General features: G+C 40.4%; 1 protein-coding gene across 1 annotated transcript in view; it reads left to right on the top strand.

Moving 5' to 3' along the window:
• The first annotated feature begins 15,718 nt into the window (after nucleotides 1-15,718).
• Nucleotides 15,719-24,229, top strand: part of LOC114046211 (E3 ubiquitin-protein ligase SH3RF3-like) — a 515,095-nt gene continuing 506,584 nt past the window's right edge. Inside the window, exon 1 of the mRNA XM_027866460.1 lies at nucleotides 15,719-16,328. Coding sequence (XP_027722261.1) covers nucleotides 15,726-16,328 — 603 coding nt within the window. The 5' untranslated portion in view covers nucleotides 15,719-15,725. The remainder of the gene's footprint in view (nucleotides 16,329-24,229) is intronic.

Genomic DNA, 24,229 nt, shown 5'->3' with positions numbered 1-24,229 from the left:
GTTTTTATTTTCCAGGAAGCGGTGGCCTCAGAAGCTCCCCACCCTTCCCCTATGAGGAAGAATGTAGCCTCCTTTCTGGGATTGGTGGGGGTTCACCTCGGTCTCTAGGGGCCATGATTTATCTCAGAGAAGAGGCTGGAAATAGCAGTAATAAAAACCTCCAAAAATCCTGTTTTCAGTAGAAAAACAACTCTTTATGCCTCAGTTTATTTTGCCATTATCTCTTACTGCTAAAGTGCTGGATACCAAAAAAAAAGGTCCAAAACCCAGGACCATCGTCCCCTTCTTCCTTGCTTCTGAGAAAGTGTGAACTTTAACTGAAGAGTGCCGAGGGGGCTTGACCACATCTCTCTTTTTCTTCCATCTCCTTAGGCAGATGATGAATCAGAAAGGGAGGAAGGTCAGGCTAATGGCCTCAGGGACCACGGGCTCCATCCCTTTGGGAGCTGCAAGATGCTGCCTGACACATGCCCAAGTGGAAGAGGGCAGCACTGCAGAGGCAGCCAATGCCCTCCTCAGGGCTCCTCCTAGGGTTCTCAGCCACCAGACCCTGCCCAGATCTGGGCACGGGAGGGAGGGGTGGCAGTGAGCAGGAGCAGCTGGAGCAGGGAGTGAGCCCTGGGGGCGCTCGCTCATCCCTTGCTCAAGGTCACCGGCCCTCGACCGGCTGGCTGTGCTCCAGAAACACCCTCTCCCCTCGCTCCTTGGCCTCGAACCCAGGCCTAGCTTTCTATCCATGTACGATGTAGCTGGCCTTAAAAGGGTCCCTGGAGAACCAATGACAGGTACTGCTTTGTTTTTGTCTCTGTATCCCTAGTACAAGGCTTGTACACAGTATTTGTGGAATTGAATTGAATGCCGACATTTTATGGGCAGGAGAAGAAAGAAGAGTCAGCAAAAGAAAAGAGACAGAAAGAAAGAAAGAAAAGAGAAAAAGAACAGTGATAAAGAAACCAAGAAAGATGTGAATATCAAGGTGGAAGTGGTAGCCAATAACACAGTGATTTTGGGTGGGGGGAGTCAGAGAGTAAGATGTTCAGGAGGTAAAAGCTTTATCCTTTGGCCTTGATGAAGAAAGAAATCTTGGTGTACTCACTACTTTTGGTCCCAGGCCTTTCTCCTTTACTAACTTTTAAATTTCACTGATCTCTAACCATTAACTCAAAGCACCAAGCTCCCTTGACCTTCCTGGTCCTCGAGTCTGCTTGGTTTGCAGGGTCTTTTGTACCTAACCTTTTTACCCCTCCCATCGTTCTGCTGACATTTATTTTAGCATCCTCTTGCTCTCTTTTATCACACCTGAGTCATCCTAGGTTTAAGCAAAGATATTTACTAACAAAGCAAAAGAGACCATTAATCCAAAAATAACACACCGGGATAAGGTATTCAGAAGCAAGTGCACGAGATTCCATCCAGCACAGATTAAAAGTTACTTAAGTTTCTAAGGTATTCATCTAGTTTAGGGCCTAGCTTAGCGTTCATAGTCACCTCTAAGACTGGAGCCCATCCTACAATGTTCCACTTCCTCATTGTCTACCAAGAGAATGCTATCTTCCTCCTCCCTCCTGACGATTTAGTATTTGCATGCCTGGGCTATGGACTGAATTCATTCACCTGTTCCACAGATGCAGCCAGTTAAGAACCTTTCCGAATGCCAGTGAGCTTTGGCAATACACCTGCTTATCTACTAAGCACAGTTTCTTCCCTTCCTTTGCCTTAAGGGGTGGGGAGTGGACATACTTAAATTTTTCCTCCTATCTTTCAGATGCAAAAAAACTAAAATTCCTATCTATTCACAATGTTTCTAATGGAAGTCATATAGGGGTACTAATTGAGTCCACTGCAAACTTTTTTATCTCATCTCAGCCAGGCCTTCACCGCAGCAAGGCAATCCTCCTACTTTTAATTGACTTTCTAGAAAATTCCTCACTGAAGCTATTCTAAATCTTTTTTTCCTCTCCTTATGCCACCCACACTATCCTCTCATCTGAGGATCTTCCTCATACTTCACCAAGAAATGAGAGGTCATTCAACATGAACTCCCTCTTCTCCCTTATTCAATATCTCCTTGACATCATCCCCCATTCTCTCTTCCTTTACTTAAGTTTTTAGTGACAACAGGGCCCTTTTCTTTACCAAGGCAGACTCCTTTACTTGTACTTCTGATCCCATGCCCTTATATTTTCTTTTCTGGCAGATTATCCTCACAAGATTCCTCCCCCTTCCACCCCAATATTTAATTTCGTTCTACCTATTGGCTCATCCCTTTCAGACTACAAACCCATATAAGTTTCTCCCATCTGTAAAAAACAAAAACCCTTCACTGATCCCCAGTGTTTTGTCATATGTGTGTGTGTGTGTGTGTGTGTATGTGTGTGTGTATTGTTCAAAACCTTTATGTGGTATCTATACTTCCTTTCTTCTCACTTGCTTCTAAATCATGTGCAATCTGACTTGAAAGCCAAACCTCATCATTCAACTGAAACTGCTCTCATCAGAGATACCAGTAATCTCTTCATTGCCATATTCCATGGCATTTTTCTTATTCCTCTTCTTGATCTCTCTGCAGTATTTGGCACTGTTTACCACCCTTTCTTCCTAGATGTTGTTTCCTCTCTGGTTTTTTGTGACACTGCTCTCTCTTGATTGACCTCCTTCCTGGCTGACCACTTCTCAGTCTCATTTGCTGGATCATCATCCATTATGCCCATTAACTATGGTGCTGGTGTGCTACGAGACTAGGTCCTAAGCCCTCTGCTCTCTCAGCAACCCAGTCAGCTCCTATAGATCCAATTATCTCCATGCAGATGACTGCTAGATCAACATTTCTACTCTTTTCTTAGTTCCAGTCCCATATCACCCATTAATACTACCTGTTTGACACTTTGAACTGGATTTCTCATGGGTAGCTCAAATGCTGCAGGTGTAAAGCAGAACGTATTATGTTCTCTCACCTCAACCACACCTGTTTTAAAGCTCCTTATATTTATCTGAGGGTCTCACCAATCTTCTGGTTACCCAGATTAGCAACCTCAGTAATTGTCAACTCCTCATGCCCCTTTACCCCACATATTTAACAAATTGCTAAGTTTTATTAGTTTTATTATTTTTAAAATATTTTTATTATTTATTGTATTAGTTTTACCTTCTTACATTGGTCTCCTTCTGTCTTCTCACACAGATAATATCCTAGTTCAGGGGCTTGTCATCGCTTGCCTAGATTATTGTGATAGCCTCCTAACTGGTCTATTTGCCTCGACAGTTTCATTTCCAATCTAACCCAATTCACTAGAAAGTCAAGACATCACCCTTATAATGTCATCGGTTCTTTTCAAAAATGAAGGATAAACAATAACAACAATCCCTCCTACACTTGCTAAAGTGATTGTCCTAAAGAATAGAGGGAGAAATGACAGTGTAACTTCCATGCTGCAGATGGTCAAGTGGCCTAGAACCAAATATAACTCCTCTGTTTGTCACTTAAAAAGCTCTACAATTGGGGTATAATTTACCTCTTCCAGGCTTATAAATATCTCTCTTTCACTGATTCTTCTGTCCAGAAAAACTGATCTTTTTACTATTCTTCATGAATGAATTATTATGTAAATGAATTATTAAGTCCTTATTATGTGCAAAGCACTGTGATAAGCCCTGGAGATATAAAGGCAACAGTCCCTGCTCTCAAAGAGCTCACATTCTAATTCATAACACTCTATCTCCTGTCTCTATGCCTTTCTGAAAGGTGGAGGAAAGGAGGGAATTTAAGGAATAGCTTATGAGAATGCATGGAAGCTAGAGATGGAATATTAAATTCATAAAGCAGTTAGTGGTCCAGTCTGGCTGCAAAATAGTTTGTGAAGGGAAGTAGTATGAAATAAGGCTATGCTGAGTTCGGATTTTATCCTAGAGGAATGGGGAGCCACCAAAAAGTTTTTTTGTTTTGGTTTTTTTGGGGCGAGGCAATTGGGGTTAAGTGACTTGCCCAGGGTCACACATCTAGTAAGTGTCAAGTGTTTGGTCTGAAGCCAGATTTGAGCTCAGATCCTTCTGACTTCAGGGCCGGTGCTTTATCCACTGTGCCACCTAGCTGCCTCAACACCAAAAGGTTTTTTGAGCATGAGATTAGCATGGTAAGAGGACAAGTAGAGTCAGAGTTAAATAAGAAGTAAGAAATGATTTGCCACACTCAATGCTTTGTGGGCTCATGGGTGTTTTTGTGCATGGAGCTAACCCTCCCCCTCCTCTTCTAGATTCCCCTACATGGATTCTGAATAGACAGTTTTCTGTCATGGTAGCTTTACTCCTGGGAAAATCAGCAAGTTTTAAGGAGGGTTGAACAGATGAAAGGTAAGAAAGGATAAGTAAAGGTATAGGGGCACTTTGGGCTAGAGAAGAGAGAAATTGAGGAAGCTTACTAGATCATCAGAGGCAGTAAGGTGGCTTAGTGGATAGAGGACTGGGCCGGGAGTCAGGAAGACCAGAGTTCAGATCTGACCTCAGATCCTTACTAGCTGTGTGACCCTGGGCAAGTCACTTAACCCTGTTTGCCTTAATCCACTGGAGAAGGAAATGGCAAACCACTCTAATCTTTGCCAAGAAAACCCCACAGGCAGCATTGGTGTGCTATGATCCATGGGGTCACAAAGAGTTGTATAAGACTGAACAACAATAAGAACACTAGATTGTCTCAGTCATCTCAATAAAACACTGGAATTAATCTGTCAAAAGTGTAAAGGTGAGGATTAGGGGCTTGAGGAAAATAGAAAAAGTTTGTATTGGTAATTTCAGGAATGTGATAGGCAATCAGCTAGAAGTGGAAAAAAATGACAAGCAGAGTTGAATGCTCAAGATAGTGTGAATTTGTAATAGAGCTAATATGCCTAATATTCTCACTTTCTTTGGAAGAGTTGAGTACATTGGGAGCTAGAGAAAGCAGATGTGAGATTTATCAGGGACTGGTAATATAGGTATTACAAAAGCATTGAGGGTAGGGAGAAGAATGGGCATCTTAGATTAGTAAAGAGAACATCCTTTACTAAATAAGAAAGGAGTATGGTATAATGGAAAGAGTTATGGACTTGGTTGGAGTCAGGAGAGACTGGTTCAAATACTGTTTTCTATGCTTATTAGCAGTGTGACCACTACAATTTCTTTAACCCCTCTAAAGTGATGTTACGTATTCTGCAAACCTTGTAGGGTCATATAAGTTTTAGCTATTATAATTAATGTCCTACTGTGATGCTGCATTGTGGCAGGGAGTGGCCCTGTGTTCTCAAAGCCTGCCTACATAATGGATGGCTCTATCAAACTCCAAACACTTTGAATGCAGGGTCAGAGAAAGGCTTTGTCTTCCAAAGATCAGCCCAGCTCATCTCTGTCATAACAATTCCATTTAGACCATCTAAAGCGGTTGTAATCTCTATTAGAGAAGGAAAGGCCAATTCCTTGAAATTATGGATCTTTGGAGTACTGAAAAGAAAAGCGGGGCATAGCCAACATGGCAGAGTACAGGCAGCAATCCAGCTGAACTCTCCCAACATTTGCTTTCAAACAACTTTAAAATAACTCTTCAAATCAAATTTTGGAGCAGGAGAGCCAACAAAAGATCAGAGTGAGACATTTTTCAAGCCTAAGACAATTTAGGAGGTTGGCAGGAAAGGTCTGGTACGCCATTGTGGGAAATAGTTCAGGACATGACAACAGCACCAGCCATGACCCTTGAAGACAGCTGGGACAGTGGCAGTAGTAATAGCAGTAGTAGTAGTAGTAGTAGTAGTAGTAGTAGTAGTAGTAGTAGTAGTAGTAGTAACAGCAGCAGTAGCAGCAGCTTGGAGAATTCTTAGCCCAAAGATGGTAAGGAGGTCAGACAACTGGTCAGAAGAGGTTACAGGGGACCCTTGCACTAGATACATCTGCTGCTGATTGGCAACTCTGTAGCCCATATGCAGTTCTGGATTGCAATTCCAGGGCAGAGAGGAGTACTAGTGCTTGTGGTTACAGGAGAGCAAGGGGCATGGTCACAGTTCCGGGGCCAAGAGGAGTGCTAACACTTGCAGCTGCAGGGCAGCAGGGACCCTTCTTGGGTAACAATCAGAGGACAGATCAGAAGAGCAGTGATCACATTTCTCCCTGGATCACACCATCTTGGAAGTACTGAAAACTTACAGACCTCCAGAACTAGCTCTGAAAACAGCAGCACCAGCAAGCTTAGAGCTTGCCATAGTACCCGCTCCACTTCCCCCCCCAACAGAGCCCAACTTTAACACAAAGTTCAAAATCAAGAAATAGTCTAGAAAAATTCCTTCCCTTGGCAGGGAAGACCAAGACATAAACTCAGAAAATGACAGTGATGTGGAAAATAGCTACAAGCAATGTCTCAAAGAAAAATGCCAATTAGATCCAAGCCCAATAAGAATTCCTAGAAGAGTTAAAGGAAGAGATAAGAGTGTTAGAGGAAAAGTTGGAAAGAGAAATGATAGTGATGCAAGAAAATTATGAAAGGAATATTAACAGCTTGCTAAAAGAGGTACAAAAATACTAAAAGAAATAGCTTAAAAAACAGAATTGGCCTAATGGTAAAAGAGGCCCAAAAAATTCAATGAAGGAAAGAACTCTTTAAAAGTAAAATAGGTCAAATGGAAGGGGGGATTCAAAAATTAACTGAAGAAAAGAGCTCCTTAAGAAGCAGAATTGGCTAAGTAGAAAAAAAGAGGTACAAAAGCTCACTGAAGAAAATAATTCCTTAAAAATTAGATTTAGACAGGTAGAAGCTAATGACTTTGTGATACCTCAAGAAGCAAGAAAACAAAATCAAAAGAATAAAAAGATAGAAGAAAATGTGAAATATCTCAGAAAAACAACTGACTTGGAAAATAGATGGAGGAGAGATAATTTAAGAATTATTTGACAACTTAAAAGCTATGATCACAAAAAGAACATAGATATATTTCAAGAAATTATCAATGAGGAGAGGATTCTGGGAAGATGGTGGAATAGGTCAGAAAAATCCAAGTTCTCCAGATTTTCCCCACAAACAAGACAAAATAGTGCCTCGGGGTAAACATAGAGCATGGGGCAGAATAGTGGTCCTTCTAGGACAATGGAGAGAATCATAGAAAAATCCCAGGACTGAAGTTTACTTCCTATGAAGCATAACCATCTCCAGGCTAGTTATACAGAAACAACAAAGTACTGAGCCCTGGGGCTAGCTGAGTTGGGAGGTGGCCTCAACCCTAGCCACAGGAACTTTCACCTCCTGAACAGCTGGAAAGATTGAGCGAACCTCTGCTGACAAGGAACACCAGTCTCAGCTGTGCGGCTGAGACAAAGCCTTGGGTGAGAAGGAACCAGCACATGTCCAGTGAATGTAGAAATAGTGCGGCACAGATGCCGCTGGCTATGGGCATTTATAGGAGGGCAGAATTCTTGGGAGAACTGAAGGAGAATCTGAGGATAGAGGCACCATCCCCCATACCCCAGGACTAGAAGTGATTACAAAAAAAAAGCTGCTATAAATTTTTAAAAATTGAGCAGATAAAGGAGAAAGAATCCAACCATAGAAAGTTATTATAGGAATGGAGAAGACCAGGCTTCTTCAGAGGAGGATACTGAAGCAAAAAAAAGCCTCTTCTACCCCAAAAGATAACGTGAAATAGTCACCTGCCCCAAAAGAATACATGGAAGAACTTTTAAAAAGACTTTTAAAAATCAAATGACAGAGATTGAGGAAAAATTTTAAAAAAAGAGAACAATCCAAGAAAACAGAGAAATTATGAAAAGAAAGTCAACCAACTAGAAAAGGAGATGCAAAATTTTAAGGAAGAAAACAACTCCTTGAAAATTAGAATTGGGTAAGGGTAAGCCAGCGAAGTTATAAGAGACCAAGAAATAATAAAGCAAAACATAAAGAATGAAAAAATGGAAGAGAATGTGAAATATCTTGCAAGAAAAACAACTGATCTGGACAACAGATCAAGAAGAGAAAACATAAGAATAATTGGACTACCTGAAAGCTATGATAAAAAAAAGAATCTTGATACAATAATACTAGAAATAATTAAATAATTAAAGAAAATTGTCCTGAAGCATTAGAAGAAGAGGAGAAAGTAGAAATAGAAAAAAACTCACCAATCACCACCGAAAGAGATTCTACAAGGCAAACCTACAGGAATATAATAGTTAAATTCCAAAATTCCCAGCTCAAGGATAAAATATTACAAGCAATAAGAAAAAAATTTGAATATGGTGGTGCCATAAATATAATCATGCAAGACCTAGCAACAGCTACACTACAATACTGTAGGTCTTGGAACACTAAATATCAAAGAGCAAAAGAACGGGGGTTGTGGCCAAAAACATCATACCCAGCATAGTTAAGCATAATCCCGAATGGAAAAAAAGGACATTTAACGAATTGTCAGACTTTTAGGATTTTGTTAAAAGAAAAAAACCTGAACTCAACAGATTTGTCATATAAGATCCAAGGGAAATATAAGGTACATATTAAAGACTAATTATAAGGGACTCAAGGACAAACTGCTTACCTTTTATATGAGGAAATATAAAACATATGTCTAAGATTTTTATTAGTAATTGGGTAGTTCATAAGAGAGATTGGGGTAGACCTGAGTATGATATGATTTTAAAAAGTAAAACCATTTAGGAACAGGCAAAAAGAGTAATTATTTTATACAAATAAAGTCCTAGAGGAAGAACTGACACAGGTATTAAGATGGAGGAGGAGGGCTGGTTGCTCTGGAATCCTACTTTCATTGGGAGTGAGTTTGAGAGTAAAAGGGTATAAAAGTCTTCTAAATTCAGAAAGAAATAAAAGGCTAAAGGGATTGGGGGGAAGATAAGGGAGAAATTTCTAGAGGGGAGGGTGAGGGATTAGGACAAGGGGATGTAATAGCGAGTTTAAATTAACAAGAATGGGAAGAATAGGGAGGGATCATTGTGTGGGTAGGTTAAGTAACAGGAGGGCAAGGTATCAGGTAGAAGTAAAGTAGAGGAGTCAGGAGGGATAGGAAATAAGGGATACACACAAATATAAAATAAAGATTAGGAGTAGAATTTATTAAGGGGGAAAAAGCAAAGATAGTAATCATGATCTTAAAGCTAAAATAGATTTAATCATAAGAGAAAAATAGGGAAACTACACTATATATCAGCCATATTGATCAATATTATTTTAGACTATTTAAAATAACTAGACAATATAAGGATGGAATATTGCTGTGGTGCAGGAAATGATGAGTTGGTGGACTTAGAAAAATATGGAAAGACTCGGACTTGTGAAAGAAAAGATTATCCATTATCAGAGAAACAGAGGACAAATAAGTATAGTATAGTCTTGTATAGATGCATATGAATGTATATGTGTATATATGAGTATGATTTTAGATATCTAAGTACATGTATGTGTATATAAGTGGATGTATGTATATGCACACATATATCTTTATATGTATGTATGCATACATGTATACATGCATGTATGTGTGTATATATGTATGTATGCATGTATCTACGTATGTATATCCATGCTTAATTGTACCTTCTGGGGGTGGGGAGAGGAAGGGCTAATAAAGGACAAAGTAAAAAGTGAACAGCAGAGAACAAAAGAAAACTTACAAGGAAACAAAGAAAAGATGGACAGCTCTGAACACAACAAGTAGTATTTATTATACAGGCTTTCTTGAAATGGAAATTTATTGCTGTATATTTTGAATTCTCTCAAGTTCTGCTGTGCACATAGCAATGCTTTTTTCCCCTTATTTTTTATTTAAGTTTTAATATTTAAATTTTTAATATTTTTTTCTTATTGTATATTTAAGTTTAAATCAATTTTAAAATAAATCAAATTATGAATGAAAACTGCTTCAATATCTTAGATACAGAGGACAAAACAGAAGTGGAAAGAATGTACCAGTCACCTCCTAAAAGAGATCCCCAAATGAAAACTTCCCAGGAATATTATGGCCAAATTCTAGAGCTCCTAAGTCAAGGAGAAAATATTGCAAGCAACCAGAAAGAAATGATTCAAATATCATGGTATCACACAAGATTTAGCAGGTTCCATGTTAAAGGAGTGATTTTATATATATATATATATATTTATGTATATGTATATATATACATATATGTTTATATATACATATACATACATATATATGTGTGTATGTATATATATATATATTAATTCCAGAAGGCAAAGGAATTAGGATTGCAACCAAGAATAACCCACCCAGAAAAACTGAGTATAATCCTTCAGTGAAAAAATGAATATTTAAAGAACTAGAGGACTTTCAAGCGTTCCTGATGAAAAAGAGCTAAATAGAAATTTGACATCCTAACAGAAGACTGAAGAGAAACATAAAAAGGTAAACATGAAAGACTAATCATAAGGGACTCAATGAAATTAAGCTGTTTACATTTCTATATGGGAAGATGATAGATGTAATGCCTAAGAACTTTATCATTTAGAAAGAGTTTCTACATAGAGGGCATGAGTATGAGTTGATTATATTGGGATGATGTAAACATAAATGGAGGGAGAAAGAGAGATGCACTTGGAGAAAGAGGAAAGGAGAGGTAGAATGGGGAAAATTTTTCTCATAAAAGAGGCACACAAGGAACAGATTATAGTGGAGGGGAAATGGGGGTAGTGGCAGGCACCAATGGAGCCTTGAACCTTATTCTAATTGGAATTAGTTCAAAGAGGGAGGAATATAATACACACACACAGTGGTGTGTAGAAATGTAACTTACCCATTGGGGAAATAAAAGAGGAAGGGGTGATAAAATGGATTAATAGAGGCAGTGGTCAGAAGCAAAATGGACTTTTGAGGAGTACAGGATGAAAAAATTAAAGGATAAATGGAAGAAAATAGGATGGAGGGGAATACACAGTAATTACAACTGTAAATATGAATGGGATAAGTTCATCCATAAAACAGAAACAGATAGCAAAATACATTAGAAACCAGAATCCAACAATATGTTGTTTATAAGAGATGCACTTGAAACAGAAAGACATACATGGAGTTAAAATAAAGGGCAGGAGCAGAACCTATTAAGCTTCAGCTGAAGTGAAAAAAGGTAGGGGTAGCAATCAGGACAATCTCATGGCAATCTCAGACAAAGCAAAATAGATCCAATTAAAAGAGAGAATCAGGGAAACTACATTTTACTAAAACATACCATAGATAATGAAGTAATATCAAAACTTTTACAGTAAGTTTGTCTGATAGGGAATTCAGTCAAATTTATAAAAATAAGGGGCATTCCCCAGTTGCTAAATGGTCAAAGGATATGAACAGGCAGTTTTTAGATGAAGTACTCAAAGCTTTCTATAGTGATAGGAAAAAAATGCTCTAAATCACTATTGATTAAAGATATATATAATGTATATATGTATATGCACATATATGTATGTATTAAAACAACCCTGAGGCATCACCTCACCCCATCAGAAATGACAAATGCTGGAGAGGGTGAGGGAAAATAGGTACACTAACTGTTGGTGGAGTTGTTACCTGGTCAAATCATTCTGGAGAACAATTTGGAACTATTCCTAAAAGTCAATAAAACTGTGCATATTCTTTGACTCAGCAATACCACTATTAGGTCTATGCCCCAAAGAGATCAAATAAAAAGGAAAAAGAGCAAATGTACAAAAATATTTATAGCAGCTTTTTTTATGGTGGCAAAGAATTGGAAATTGAGGAGATGATCATCAATTGGGGAATGGCTGAAGAAGTTGTGACATATGATTGTGATGGAGTACTGTTGTGCTATAAGAAATGATGAGGGGGGTGGGTTCAGAAAAAAATATGGCAAGACCTATATGAACTGATGCAAAAAGAAGTGAGACCAGGGGCAGGTAGGTGTTGCAGTGGATAGAGCTCTGGCTTTGGAGTCAGGAGGACCCGAGTTCAAATCCGGCCTCAGACAGGTAACACTTACTAGCTGTGTGACTCTGGGCAAGTCACTTAACCTCATTGCCTCACCCCCAAAAAAATGAAGTGAGAAGAATTGAGAGATCATTGTGCACAGCAACAGCAGTGTTGTAATGATGACCAACCATGAAAGCCTTGGCTACTGTGGTCAGTACAATGATCCAAGACAATTAAAGAGGACTCATGATGAAAAAATGTTATCCATCCCCAGAGAAAGAACTGATGAATTCAAAATGCAGACTGAAGTATAATTTTCTCGCTTTTTTGGGGGTGATATGGCTAATACGGAAATGTGTTTGTATGATTTCACATGTATAATTGATATCACTTTGCTTGACTTCTCAGTGGATGGGAGAGGGGTAGGAGGGAGGGATAGAATTTGGAGCTCAAAATCTAAAAGGTAAAGAATGCTAAAAATAAATAATTTTTTTGAAAGAAAAGATAAAGGCATCATTGAAATGAGGAAAGTAGGGAAAGACTGGGAGATGTGAGGTCATAATGAAGCATTTTCAGTAAGTGAGAGTTGTTGTTTGTCCTTCCTTCTTGAAGAGGACCAAGACATCAGGAAGGTGATGTCATAACTTGTAAGTAAATTGGATTTAAGTGAGAGAGGACTGTGCAAAGTCACCAGCCTCACTTTCTCCTCTGGAGCCATCTGGGTCCAGTGGCAAGATATAGATCAGGATGACTGGAGATGTCCCCTGGGAATGAGAGGGTGTAAAAGTAAAGAAGGTTGTGAATGGAGGTGAACTTGACTTTGGAATGGATCAAACAAGATAAGGCACCATGAAAGGTAGATTTAGGGACTACAACAAGGAAGAGGAGATGGAGTGAATGTGTGAAAGGAAAAAAATCTTTAAATTTTTATTAGTTGTCAGGCTGGGAATTCCACACAATCATCAAGATAAGTCAGTCCCTTCACTTAAGGAGCTTATTCTAATACAGGCAGACAACTCATCTATGAGAGTGGTGCCCAGGGATGGGAGTGTCTGGGGAATCACAGGGTTGATCCTGTTTTGCCGAGTTGATTCTTACAGAAGTCAATTGACAGACTCTTTCCAAGAACAATATAATCGTATTGATTTGATTATTAATGACAGTAAGAGGTGGAAAGCAGAGGAGGAGAGGTATTGCAAGCAGACTTAGAAAAAATGGTAAGATGGCTGGGGTGGACATCAGGGAGGGGATGTGAAACATGGTCTGGGTCTGTGTAGATATAGTAAGTTTAATTGTTTGTCCACTCTAAGCTAGATAAGGAAATAATATGGGCTTCAAAATGGGAGAGGTTGTTTAGTAATGGTTAGAATGATTTGTATACTGGGAATTATAAAATGCTTGTGTGACCTTAGACTACCTCCACTATCTCTCTAAGCCTCAGGTCCACCTTCCATCTGTAAAATTCAAGAGTGGGACATGATCTCCAAGGTCATTTTCTAATTGTAGTGTCTTTTGGTCTATAAGAAATCCCCCCCTACACACAAAGGGAGCATGACCTTCATGATCCAGGGTCATAATTTCCAGGGTGTGGCAGGTCCTAGATTGCCCCTCCCTCTTTTGAAAAATCCCGAAACTGAGGGTCCCTGGGATATTCTGACCTTGTGAAGATGCTGTGACCACTGCATAAGAGATAGATGTTCATCCCGCCAGCCAAGAAGACTACAAACCTGAAAGTCAGTTAGTGGAGACAAATTCTGAACTTGGGACAGAATACCACCACGAGGGGGCAGCGCGCTGCAGGGAATTATCTTTTCTTCAGTTGGCAAGCAAACCTACCAAACTTCCCCAGCTTCTCCAGTTCCTCCCGTACGTATTTCCGTTGCTCTGACGCTCTCCTGAGCCAGGGGGTCGGGCAGGAGAAATCGATTCTTTCCCTCCCCCTATCCATCCCTCTTCTCTTACCCAAAGGGAAATTCGAGTAGGAGTGAAGAGGTGTTGCCCCGGGAGACGGAAGAGGCTTCCAAGACATCTCAATCACTAGAATTGCGTTCCCTTGGACGTGGGAGAGCGCAGAGAGTTTCTCTGGCGATCACTTTCGGCCAGAGGAGGGGCAGTGTGTCCCTGCTGGGCGTTAAAAGGGCAGCAAGAGGGCACAGAGGCTTGAAGGATCTGCAGTTCTGCCGGAGGCCTTGCTCAAGCAGCTGCTCAAAAGGGTCGGGAGCCCCGAGGTCAAGTGCGTAACCGTAAACTGTCTTGGAGATCAGAGTCGCGGTAAATTGCGCAGCTAGTGCGAACTTCAGGAATCTCTCCCTTCCAGTGCTTAGCACCAAGCTTAGCTGGAGCAGCCGTGACTGCTGCAGCAGCATCCCAGGGCATCTCTGTAGCTGTCATTCCTCCGGAGGAGCAGAGGGGAGAGAGAAGGCTTAGGATGCTCGTGGGAGTTAGCGGTCTGGAATTATGCATCCTGTGCTCAAGCCCGAGTCTCTCCTAAAAACAAAACAAACCAACCCCAATCCCAACAGACTCCAGAGATGAAGAGGAGGATTCTGACAACACAGACCAAACTTTATGATCCCTTTCGCTTCAGATCAGCTTGACTGAATCTCTGAGTTCCACGGTAAATATCTCTCTACTTGGGGAGAGAAGATGGTAATAATCACGGTAAATATCTTTCTACTCGGAGTGAGAAGATGGTAATAATCGATGGGAGAAAGAGAGACTATCAGTAGTGAGAAGAGAGACTCAAAGGGTTCCCCCCCCCCCAGCCCTTCCTTTTTCATGACTCCAGAAGGATTATATAAGGTGGATCACGGGCTGCCACCAGCCAGCTAGAGGGAATAACAAATTACTGTATCGAGAGGTGGATTTTTGCCCTTTCCCTTAACCTCCACTCGTCTTGTGTACCCAGCATCCTGCAGTGAAGGTGACTGACTCCCTGCCAGTTTGTTTCAGTCCTAGCTTTAGTGCACTTTGTTTTTTTCCTGGAGGAAAAGGGAGGATCCAGCTAACGCGAGGAGCTCCCGGGAGGGAGGCCACGGGGACCTGCGATCAGGTGGTGGGGAGCCCCATGGAGAAGCCGCGGAGGCGGTACAGTTTGGCAGGGCTGCGGTGGGGAAGCTCTGACAAAGCTCCTGAGACTCCTCTGGTCTTGTAGGTTCAGCTGCTGCTGCCGTTTGCTTTCTCACTTTCCTCGGTCTGAAGACTACAATCTCTGGTTCCCTGGGCCACCACTGAACCTTTGGAGCCCACGAAGTCGAGTCCTGCCCCCGCTTGACTGATTTTACCCTCTGCGCCCCACCCACCCGTGGACACGCGTGGGAGAGACAGGTGTAGCTCATCTTATCCTAATGCCTGCCTGCCCCCTGCGGGGAGGACAGCTGATTTGCTCGGAAGGCCCAGGGACTTGGGGGGGGAGGGGGTCTGGAGATCTAGCTGCAAGGAAGGGTGAGATTTTGGCTTGGAGCTGGGTAGGAATTGGTTCCCCAGAGAGCGCGTAACTCCTGAAGCCCGTCCGAAGGGCTGTTTCTGCGCCACTTTTTCATTGCTGCTCCTATAGCCTTCGGGACCCAGCGCTGGGAAGAGGGGAGGTGGTGACATCACGTCCAGAGATCGAGGGAGGGAGCTGGAAAACTCCCCCTTCCCCATTGCTCTTCATTCCTAGCGTTTCCTGGCTACACCCGCTGTTAATTTGTGGATGAAGTTGGCTGGGACCCCTCTTCCGCGTCTCCCCTGGACGGTGGCTGCCCTGATGCCTCCTGCCAGCGGCAGGCCCACAGTACCGGGGACTTAGGGCTGCTGCGTTCCCTGCAGCCACCACCACCGGACTCCATGCTCCTAGGAGCGTCTTGGTTGTGCGCTTCCAAAGCCGCTGCAGCGCAGAGCGAAGGAGAAGAGGAAAGGCAAGGCGAGAGGAGGAGGAGGCGAGCAGCAGCAGCAGCAGGAGGAGAAGAGATGGACGAGTCCTCCTTGCTGGATTTGCTGGAGTGCTCGGTGTGCTTGGAACGTCTGGACACTACTGCCAAGGTACTCCCGTGCCAACATACCTTCTGCCGCCGCTGTCTAGAAAGTATCGTCTGCTCTCGCCACGAGCTGCGCTGCCCCGAGTGTCGCATCCTGGTGGGCTGTGGGGTGGATGAACTGCCCGCCAACATCCTGCTCGTCAGGTTGCTGGATGGCATCCGCCAGAGACCCCGAGGCAGCGGCGGGGGAGGTGGGAGCAGCAGCTGCAGCAGCAACGGGAATAGCCCCACGGCCAGGGGTCATGGTCCTACCCCAGCTGGAGGGGGTGGAGGAGGTGGAGGTAATGCCCCGGGTTCCCCAGCCTATCACCCAGCCGCCGCCGCAGCCGCTGCCACGATCTCCGGGGGCACCAGCGCCGCCGCCAGTCTTCGAGAGCTGGCAGCAGCCAGCAGGAGCGCCCTCCTGGGAAAGGTGGGTACCTACCGCTACCGAACAACGAAGTGCCTTGGGTTGGTAGGAGTAGAAAAGGGCTCAAGAAATGCGAACAGCGTGTGGCGTGGGCTCCTTCACGTGTTCTCACACTACTCCTTCCCTGCCTCCTGCCACTTTCTCCTCTGGGGTTTGCTTTTCCTGGGAGTTCTCTAAATATTTCTCTATTCCACCCCCCAAGTCTTAACTCCTGGACCATGTCATTTGCAGGCTTCTGAAATTTTTGCACCTGCTTTTTCTGACCTGCTCCCCATTACTCCCTTAGCTCCCTTCTATCCCCAACCACCTGTGCTTAGAAGTATCTCTTCAGGGACACACAGACTAAAACCTTCCCCCTTCTCTCTTGCTCATGTTTCACCTGTCCTCAATGCTCCAGCATCCCACTTTACCGGGTTTATAATTCCCTGCCCGGCTACATTCCTTGAGCATTCCCATCAATTTTGTGCACTCCCTCCCCCCCCCCCACCCCCGCCCCTCCTTTCGTGGGTTCTGTCAACACCTCAGCCCTTTGGGATTCATCCCCTCACTTCATATTCTCACTACTGAAACCTTCAGTTGGCAGACTAAACAAAGCCATTGTTCTTTTGAATGCTGGGTGAGTAAAGTTTTTCTCTCGAGGTCCTCCCCCCTCTTTGATGCGGAGGTATTCCTCAGCCGTTTGTGTTTCGCATATGAGGAGAAAGTCACTGTCCTGGGCAGTTGGTTTGGTTGAAATAAAGTAAATAAAAATCCTCTTTGGAGGGAAGGGAAAGAGTTAACAGTCAAGTGACCAAAGGAGCCCTTTTGGCTGAGCCTTTGACTGGACTTGGCAGCATCTGTCAGGAAGCGATTGTCTTTTTCATAGCTCTTAGCAGGGCAAGGTTTGCATTCCCACATGGGTCGTTAGTCTGGGTTTGTGCGGCTTTCGCTGCTTCTAGTTTTTAGCCAATGGGGCCATCTCTTTCAAAGCTTCTGGGATTTGGTTTCAAAATCTTTTAGATCTAGTGATTGTTTAGCCTCATCCTTTTTCCAGTGGCACCCAGTGGGAGTCCTGTGAAGGGCAAGACTGTGTCATGCTGATTAAGTGAGAAGCAACCTGTACTGGATATTTTAAATGGGGAGAATAAATTCTATAATCCATTTTTAAGGTTAAAAAAAGGTTCAACATCAATAGGTTGAAAACATGGTTTTATTTTGCTCATATAAGCTGAGTTAATCTTTTTTTTTTCCTGAGGAATTGGTATGTAAGGGAGATTTCGATTTAAATAAGTCATAGACATGTTATAACATTGTTGAAATGTTAGGAAATCATATAATACAATGAAATTACTGAAATAAGAAACCTCTGCCCTGACATTTCAATTGAAATGATATATGGTGTTCAAAATGGTTGGTCACATTTTAGAGAATGTTTAGAAATGCTATTCTATTCATACTGCCAATTATAGCTCTTTTTAGTAGACCTTGTTAAGAAATATTTGCTTGGGACTATTGTCTAAAGCAGAATAAAGACAATGTTCAGTTTTTTTTAAATGATAAATGCAGCTCCAAACTCATTCCACATTGGTGTAGAGCCATAGTGTATTAAGTCTAAGACTTTCTTCTTCCTTATTATTGTTTAACCTAGTAACTTGGGGAAAATGGGTATGCAGTTTACTTCTCAAAGGAAGCACTTATCATTAAGCAATATCTCCAAAATGCCATAACTTTTGGAGACACACTTTATTCTATTTCCAAATCTTTTGGGACACTCAGTCTGGAGCATTTTTTTGTTTGATTTTTTAAGGAAAAAGATGCATGTTTCCCACTGGGTGATAACTTTGGTAAATATTTACAGTGACTTTACGTGAATTCTCCTTGAACAGAACTTTTGATATAAGGCCTCTGAAACGTGGAAGGTCACTGCTATAGAGATTCACCTGTAATTTTATGGTTTTTCATCCTTTAGGTTTCATTCTGGGTAATTTTGAAGTCAGTAGAGTCAGAATGATTAGAGTGGGATTTTTATTAACTGGACTTGTAAGTGTTTTTACAGGGCATATGTAATTTGAATCTTGCATAGTACTTTTTGCAGTTCATAACATTATTTCACATTTGTTCTCTCTTTTTGATTTTCAGAGCAAAATTTTGAGATAGCCATGTCAGATGCTATCCCCATTTTACAAGAAAACCAAGACTCAGAAAGTCAAATGACTTACTTAAGGTCAAGTAGTTAGTTAGTAGAAGAGCTGGGACTACAGCCACATTTTCTAACCCTTTAATTGAGTGCTACTCTCTAGTATGTGGCCTTTGCTTGTTAAATATTCTATGACTTATTAAACAACAACAAAAATACTTCATCACTTACCAGTTCTTTCTCCCCAGGCCCACTTTAAAGGTACTATAGCTGAATTTCGTTGAAAGCTTGACTTTATGACTAATTGCTCAGGAATTTAGATGGTATTTTTCACCCATACCTAGATGTTAACAGTGAAAAGGGGGTTGGGGGGGTAGAAAAGGGTTATATTCTGTCCCTATTTATCCAGAAGAATAATCTTCTCAGTGAAAAGGATAAAACAAAGTTTTCATACCTTAGTTAAAAGGTAGTTAAAGCCTAGGATGAGTGAGGAGATAGTAAAAGAAGCACCTAAGGTCAACAAGCATTTATTAAATACCTTCTTATCACCTGTTTGGGATAAAGTATATCACATTAATCTGCAAGAGTAACCAGAAGTGATTGCTGAATCTTGGTCAGTATTTGAGGAATCCTGGAGGATTGGAGAGGTGCCCAATAGTGGAGATGTTCAAATATTTCCTGATTTTTTTAAGGAAGTGGGTGTATTCTATAAAATGCAAACTAATGGATTTAACATCTATCCATCCCCAACAAAGTTCCGGAACAAATTATCTGTTTAAGGTTTGTAGGCATTTAGTGATCACTAGAAAACTGCAAAGATTCATTAAGAACAAATAAATCTTGCCAGTTAACCTCATTTACTTTGTTGACAGGTTGGTATTTCTGATATGAATAGGGAAATGTATTAGACCTTCATTTAGCAAGACATTTGGCACAACTTTCTCTCAATTTTCTTGTGGATGGCACATAAAATGTTAATTGGATGGCTGTATATTTAGCTTGGTCCATAACTGACTGGCCAGACCAAAAAAGTATCAGTTATAGAATTAATACAAACCTAGATGGGGCATTTTCATGGCATGCCTAAGGTCTGTCTTTAGGTAAACTACAAATTCCATTTGTATCAACGACAAGGTAACATGCCTTTTAAACTTGGAGATGACATAACTTGGGAGGATTGGCTCATTTGCTGAAACACAGTTTCAGGATCTTCACTGTTCTCAAAGACCCATACCTAAAGCCTAATTTAAAATGAATTTATTCTAAGTAAAGGCTAGTACCTAGAGTGAAAAAGGCAAGTATAAGCAGGAAATATGTAACTAAATAGTAATTCATATAAAAAAGAGGGAATTTGATTTGACAGAAATTTGAATATAAGAATGAGGCCCTCTGAAAAGCTATTATAATTTTAGACTGCATTAATAAATATACCATCCAAATCAAGGCTATTACTTTCAGTAGTACCACTATAGTCTGAATTGGTCAGATTATATTGTAGTACTGAGTTATGGTTAGTGAACCATATTTTGAGAAGGACATCAACAAAGTGAAGTATAACCAGTATGGTGAGGGATATGGAAAAGATGCTGAATGAGAAACCAAAATGCAGAAACCTGGATGGCTTGGATAGAACATGGTAGCTATCTTCACATTCTTGAAGGGTTATTATGGGGTAGTGAGATTAGAATTCTCTGCATCATTCCAGAGGGCAGAACTAATGGATGGAAATTATAAAGAGGCAGATTTTAGCTCAATAGGAAGAATTTTGTAATAATTAAAGTTGTGTAGAAGTGGAATTGGTTATTGAGGGAGGTATTGAGTTCACAATCTTTGGAGATGTTTAAGTGGTGGCTAACACTTGATGGAACATTGATCATAAAATTCATGCTTAGATTAATGAGTTGGAAGGGACCATAAAGGTCACCTAGTCTAATCCTAAGATTCTATGACTCTAACCTGTTTTACTATTCAGAGTTTTATCCAGAGATTTTTAAATGTAAGTAAACTTGTTTATTCAAGGTTTGATTTTGGTCCTCAGTAATAGCCTGCTGGCATTATAGCAACACGTGATTTTGCTTTGTTAGCCATGTCAATTTGTGTGCTGTGGGAACTCTGTAAACATAAGGGATTATTATTTGTTAAGCAGTCCTGTAAATTTGGCAGGTAAAGGACTTTAGCTGGAAGTCACTTTTGCATTCAAATCAACAAATATTTGAGTGCTTCCTATGTGTAGGGCCCTTTAAGCAGGTTTCCTTGAACTTTATTGTACACAAAATCACATTGAATCCTTGTGGCAAAACTAAATGGAGCCTCATGTTTAACAAGGCCCATCATTGTGAGATTGAAAACCATCCTAATAACTTGTTACTAAGTAATTTTCATATTGGTTTCAAAAGGATGCTGTGTGCTAGCTTAAGTGTCAATTCCAAACCATAGCAGGTTTTCTAATCAAGAGAGTCATGAGAATGGGAAAACATTCGTAGTTGAAATAATATAATAAACACAAACACTGCTTTTTATGATGTCAAACTGACTCTGCTCTAAGATTTTTTTTATATTAATGTGGATGAGAGATGCAGTATGTCAAGGATGAGGGCTCTGTTTAAATGGATCAATTTGAAAAAGCCAGATTCTGTCTCGGAACCTGGAAGTTGAATTATCTCTTTGTTTAGTCATTGTGAACTGAAGGACAAATAGCTTAATTAAGATCTGAGTTGAGTAGAAGGAAAATGGCTAGGAAGGCCCAACCCAAACACCCCACAGGAGGGGGGGGGGTTCCCTAAGCACTTATTTCAAAGCAAATGATTCTATATTCTTTGAAAATTCCATATTGGTCATTTTGACCACATTGGATGACAAACAACAACATATGTCAGTGTTAGTCCTGGGCATGTCCCTTAACTTTTCTGGGCCCTTATTTCCTCATACTAGGAGTAAGAATCTAGTCCTAGGTAGAGGCTAGCTTGGAAAATTCAAAAGTTCTATTATTTCATAACATAAATATTTAGAAGGTATTGCTTAAAAACCAGGTTCTTTTAAGACTATTTTCTAAAGATCTTCAAAGAATCCAAGCCTCAGAACCCATCTAGTTCATCCCTTACCTAATCAAGAATCCTACCTACAACCTCCTCAACACTAAGTCATCATCTCTGCCTTTGTTTGAAACTCTACTGAGGGGGAACCCTCTATTTCTTGAGATAGCCCACTGGAAGGGAGGGGAAAAGGAACAAACATTTATTAAGGCTTAGGTGTTTTGCAATATTTGATCCTCACAACAACTCTGGGAGGTAGGAGCTATAATCCCCATTTCATAGTTGGAGAAACTGAGACAGGCAGAGATTAACTGAGTTGGCCAGGGTCTCACAGCTAGAAGATAGAGGAGATGAGATTTGAACTCCGGTCTTCTATGCATGCCAACTAGCTACTACTAGGATAGGCCTAACTAGTAGGAAATTTTTCTTTGTATCAAGCCTAAATCTGCATCTCTATAATTTCTGTGCTTCGATCTTAGTTTTGCCCTTTGGGAGTCAGAACTTAACAGATATGAAGTCGAGTCTACTCTTATGAAGTTGAGACTGATAGTGATAGAGGAGCTTATTTGTGGCCAGAAGAGTTGGTCATTGTTTGGTGCAAACGAAGACAACCAAGATCATGGATATAATGGCCAATTAACTTGGCTCATGTCATTTAATAGAGTGCACTATCTCATTTGATACTCACAATGGTTCTGGGAGCCAGTTGCTATTATTACTGCCCCATTTTATAGGAATGGAAACTGAGGCTGAGGGTGGTTAAGTGACATGCTTTCCTTCTATCTCACCCAATGCCTAACATAAAACATTCATTGAATTTACCAAGTAGTTAATAAAGGTTTATTGAATTAATGAACATGTATTAGTCAGGGAGAATATCCAGAAAATGGGCATAGCTCAACATATACTCAATTCAAAGCTTGTGCCTGTTGAAGATGGCTTAGTAGAGTCATTTTTTATACATAATGTTGGAAACTTTTAGGTAAGCTTGAAAGGTTAATAATATCTTGCCTTTCTTTTGGATTCAAAGTCTGGCCACGAGTAGTAACTGTGGATTAGCTTAGACTAATAAGAGTCCATATAGAGCACTACCCCGACCCTGCTGCTTTCCCTTTTCTGTCTTATCCTTTGAAACCTGACCAATGCTCCTGGTCCCTCGAAGGTTCATTAAAATGAAAGAAGTCTAAACTAATCTGCTTAAGAAAAAAGCAGAAGAGGAAAAGAGTCCTGCCCAGGGTTGCTGATACAGTTGGTTGGCAAGCCCCCAGTACAAAACTAAATACAGCACCTTTAATCCATGTGAGACAATAACTAGTCCACAAGTACATGGAATTAGGCTTTTTCATGGTGTGATTGTACACAGTAGAATTGTATGCTAATTGTTTTTACATTCTAGCTGTTCATAGTAATCTTGCTGGCTTTGTGGAGCATGATAAAATTGTATCTAAATTATACACTTACTTCAAATGCATGCTATATCAATTTAATCTGTACTTTATCTTTTTCTGATATTATCATGATGGGGTGGAGGGGAGTGCAGTATTTGAAATAAAAAATCAGTAAGATTTTGGTTGTGGGGGGAAATGTTTTTTTTTCTTCTGTAGCTTGTCTTGCCAACTGGAGGTCAGTTTTATCAGATTTTCTGTTGCTTGGAAGAGTTTCAGTACTGAATTAGAAATGTGTGTTTGATGTTTATCCTATTGGAATTTTAATTAACCTTAAAAGAAAAGGCTAACAGGGAAGGTGTTGGTAGCAGAGGAGGCTTCAAAAATATATACATTCACATGCCATATTTGTGGAGCTTCCTTAACTGATTGAGTTGAGTCACAGTTGGAAAGAAAATACTGTCACAGTTTGAATTTTATATAGAAGTGGTTGCTTTATCCTTTTGAGCAAAAATCTTATACCCTAATGTCTTATGAATATTTAATGTTAGAATTGCCCTTTTAAGTAAACTAAAACTATTCCAAAAGAGAATTGTTTCAGTTATTTCTTTCAAATGTATTTATACTTAGCAGTTGATGTGGTAGTTATCTGTTTGAATGGGATATTTTGGTTTTGTCTAATGGATGTGTGTGTGAGCTCATATATGTGCTTAAGTGAAGTATAGCTAGCTGTAAGAAAGTGGGAAAAAGGGAGAGGAAGGAGAATAAAACACTTTAAATGACAGAAGAAACTTAAATGACTTTTTCAACCAATAGAGCGTTCCCAGTTGGAAATGAACACTGTGCACACATCAGAATTCAAGTTCAAAATGCATATTCAAAGTAACTCAGACTTGTTCTCTTCTATTCCCTTTATGAAATAGGGTAAGAAGAAGATTGGATTCTTGCTATATTACTAAAGAAAAATTTATTAGAAAGGTGTTTATTCTTTGAAAATTTCTGGCTACATACACTATATAGATATCTCTATATCTGTATTTTAGGAATTGTCATATTAATATTATAGGAATTTTGTGTTTATGGTAAAAATTCATATTTTAGAAAAATAGAATTGGATTGATTTAGCACTGTTATGAGCAAGCAACAATAGTTTCTTGTTTGTTTTTTTTTTAGCTTTTTTTATTTTGTTTCTTCAGTATCTAAAAGGCATTAACAATTTTTTCATAAACCTATATCATTTTTATATCACATAAAGCTTGGTAGGAGTTGTATTGAAAATGAAGCATAAACTACCTGTTTTGAGATTTGAGTGCTTTCAAAGAACATGTTGTTGACTCCATTGCTTATTGCTTGGGAGGCATGAAGGGAATG

The sequence above is a fragment of the Vombatus ursinus genome, unplaced genomic scaffold (assembly GCF_900497805.2).
Source record: "Vombatus ursinus unplaced genomic scaffold, bare-nosed wombat genome assembly UNPS02014781.1, whole genome shotgun sequence".
Classification (NCBI taxonomy): Eukaryota; Metazoa; Chordata; class Mammalia; order Diprotodontia; family Vombatidae; genus Vombatus; species Vombatus ursinus.
Note: the sequence above shows the minus strand (reverse complement) of the source record. Positions and strands in the feature narration are given on the sequence as shown.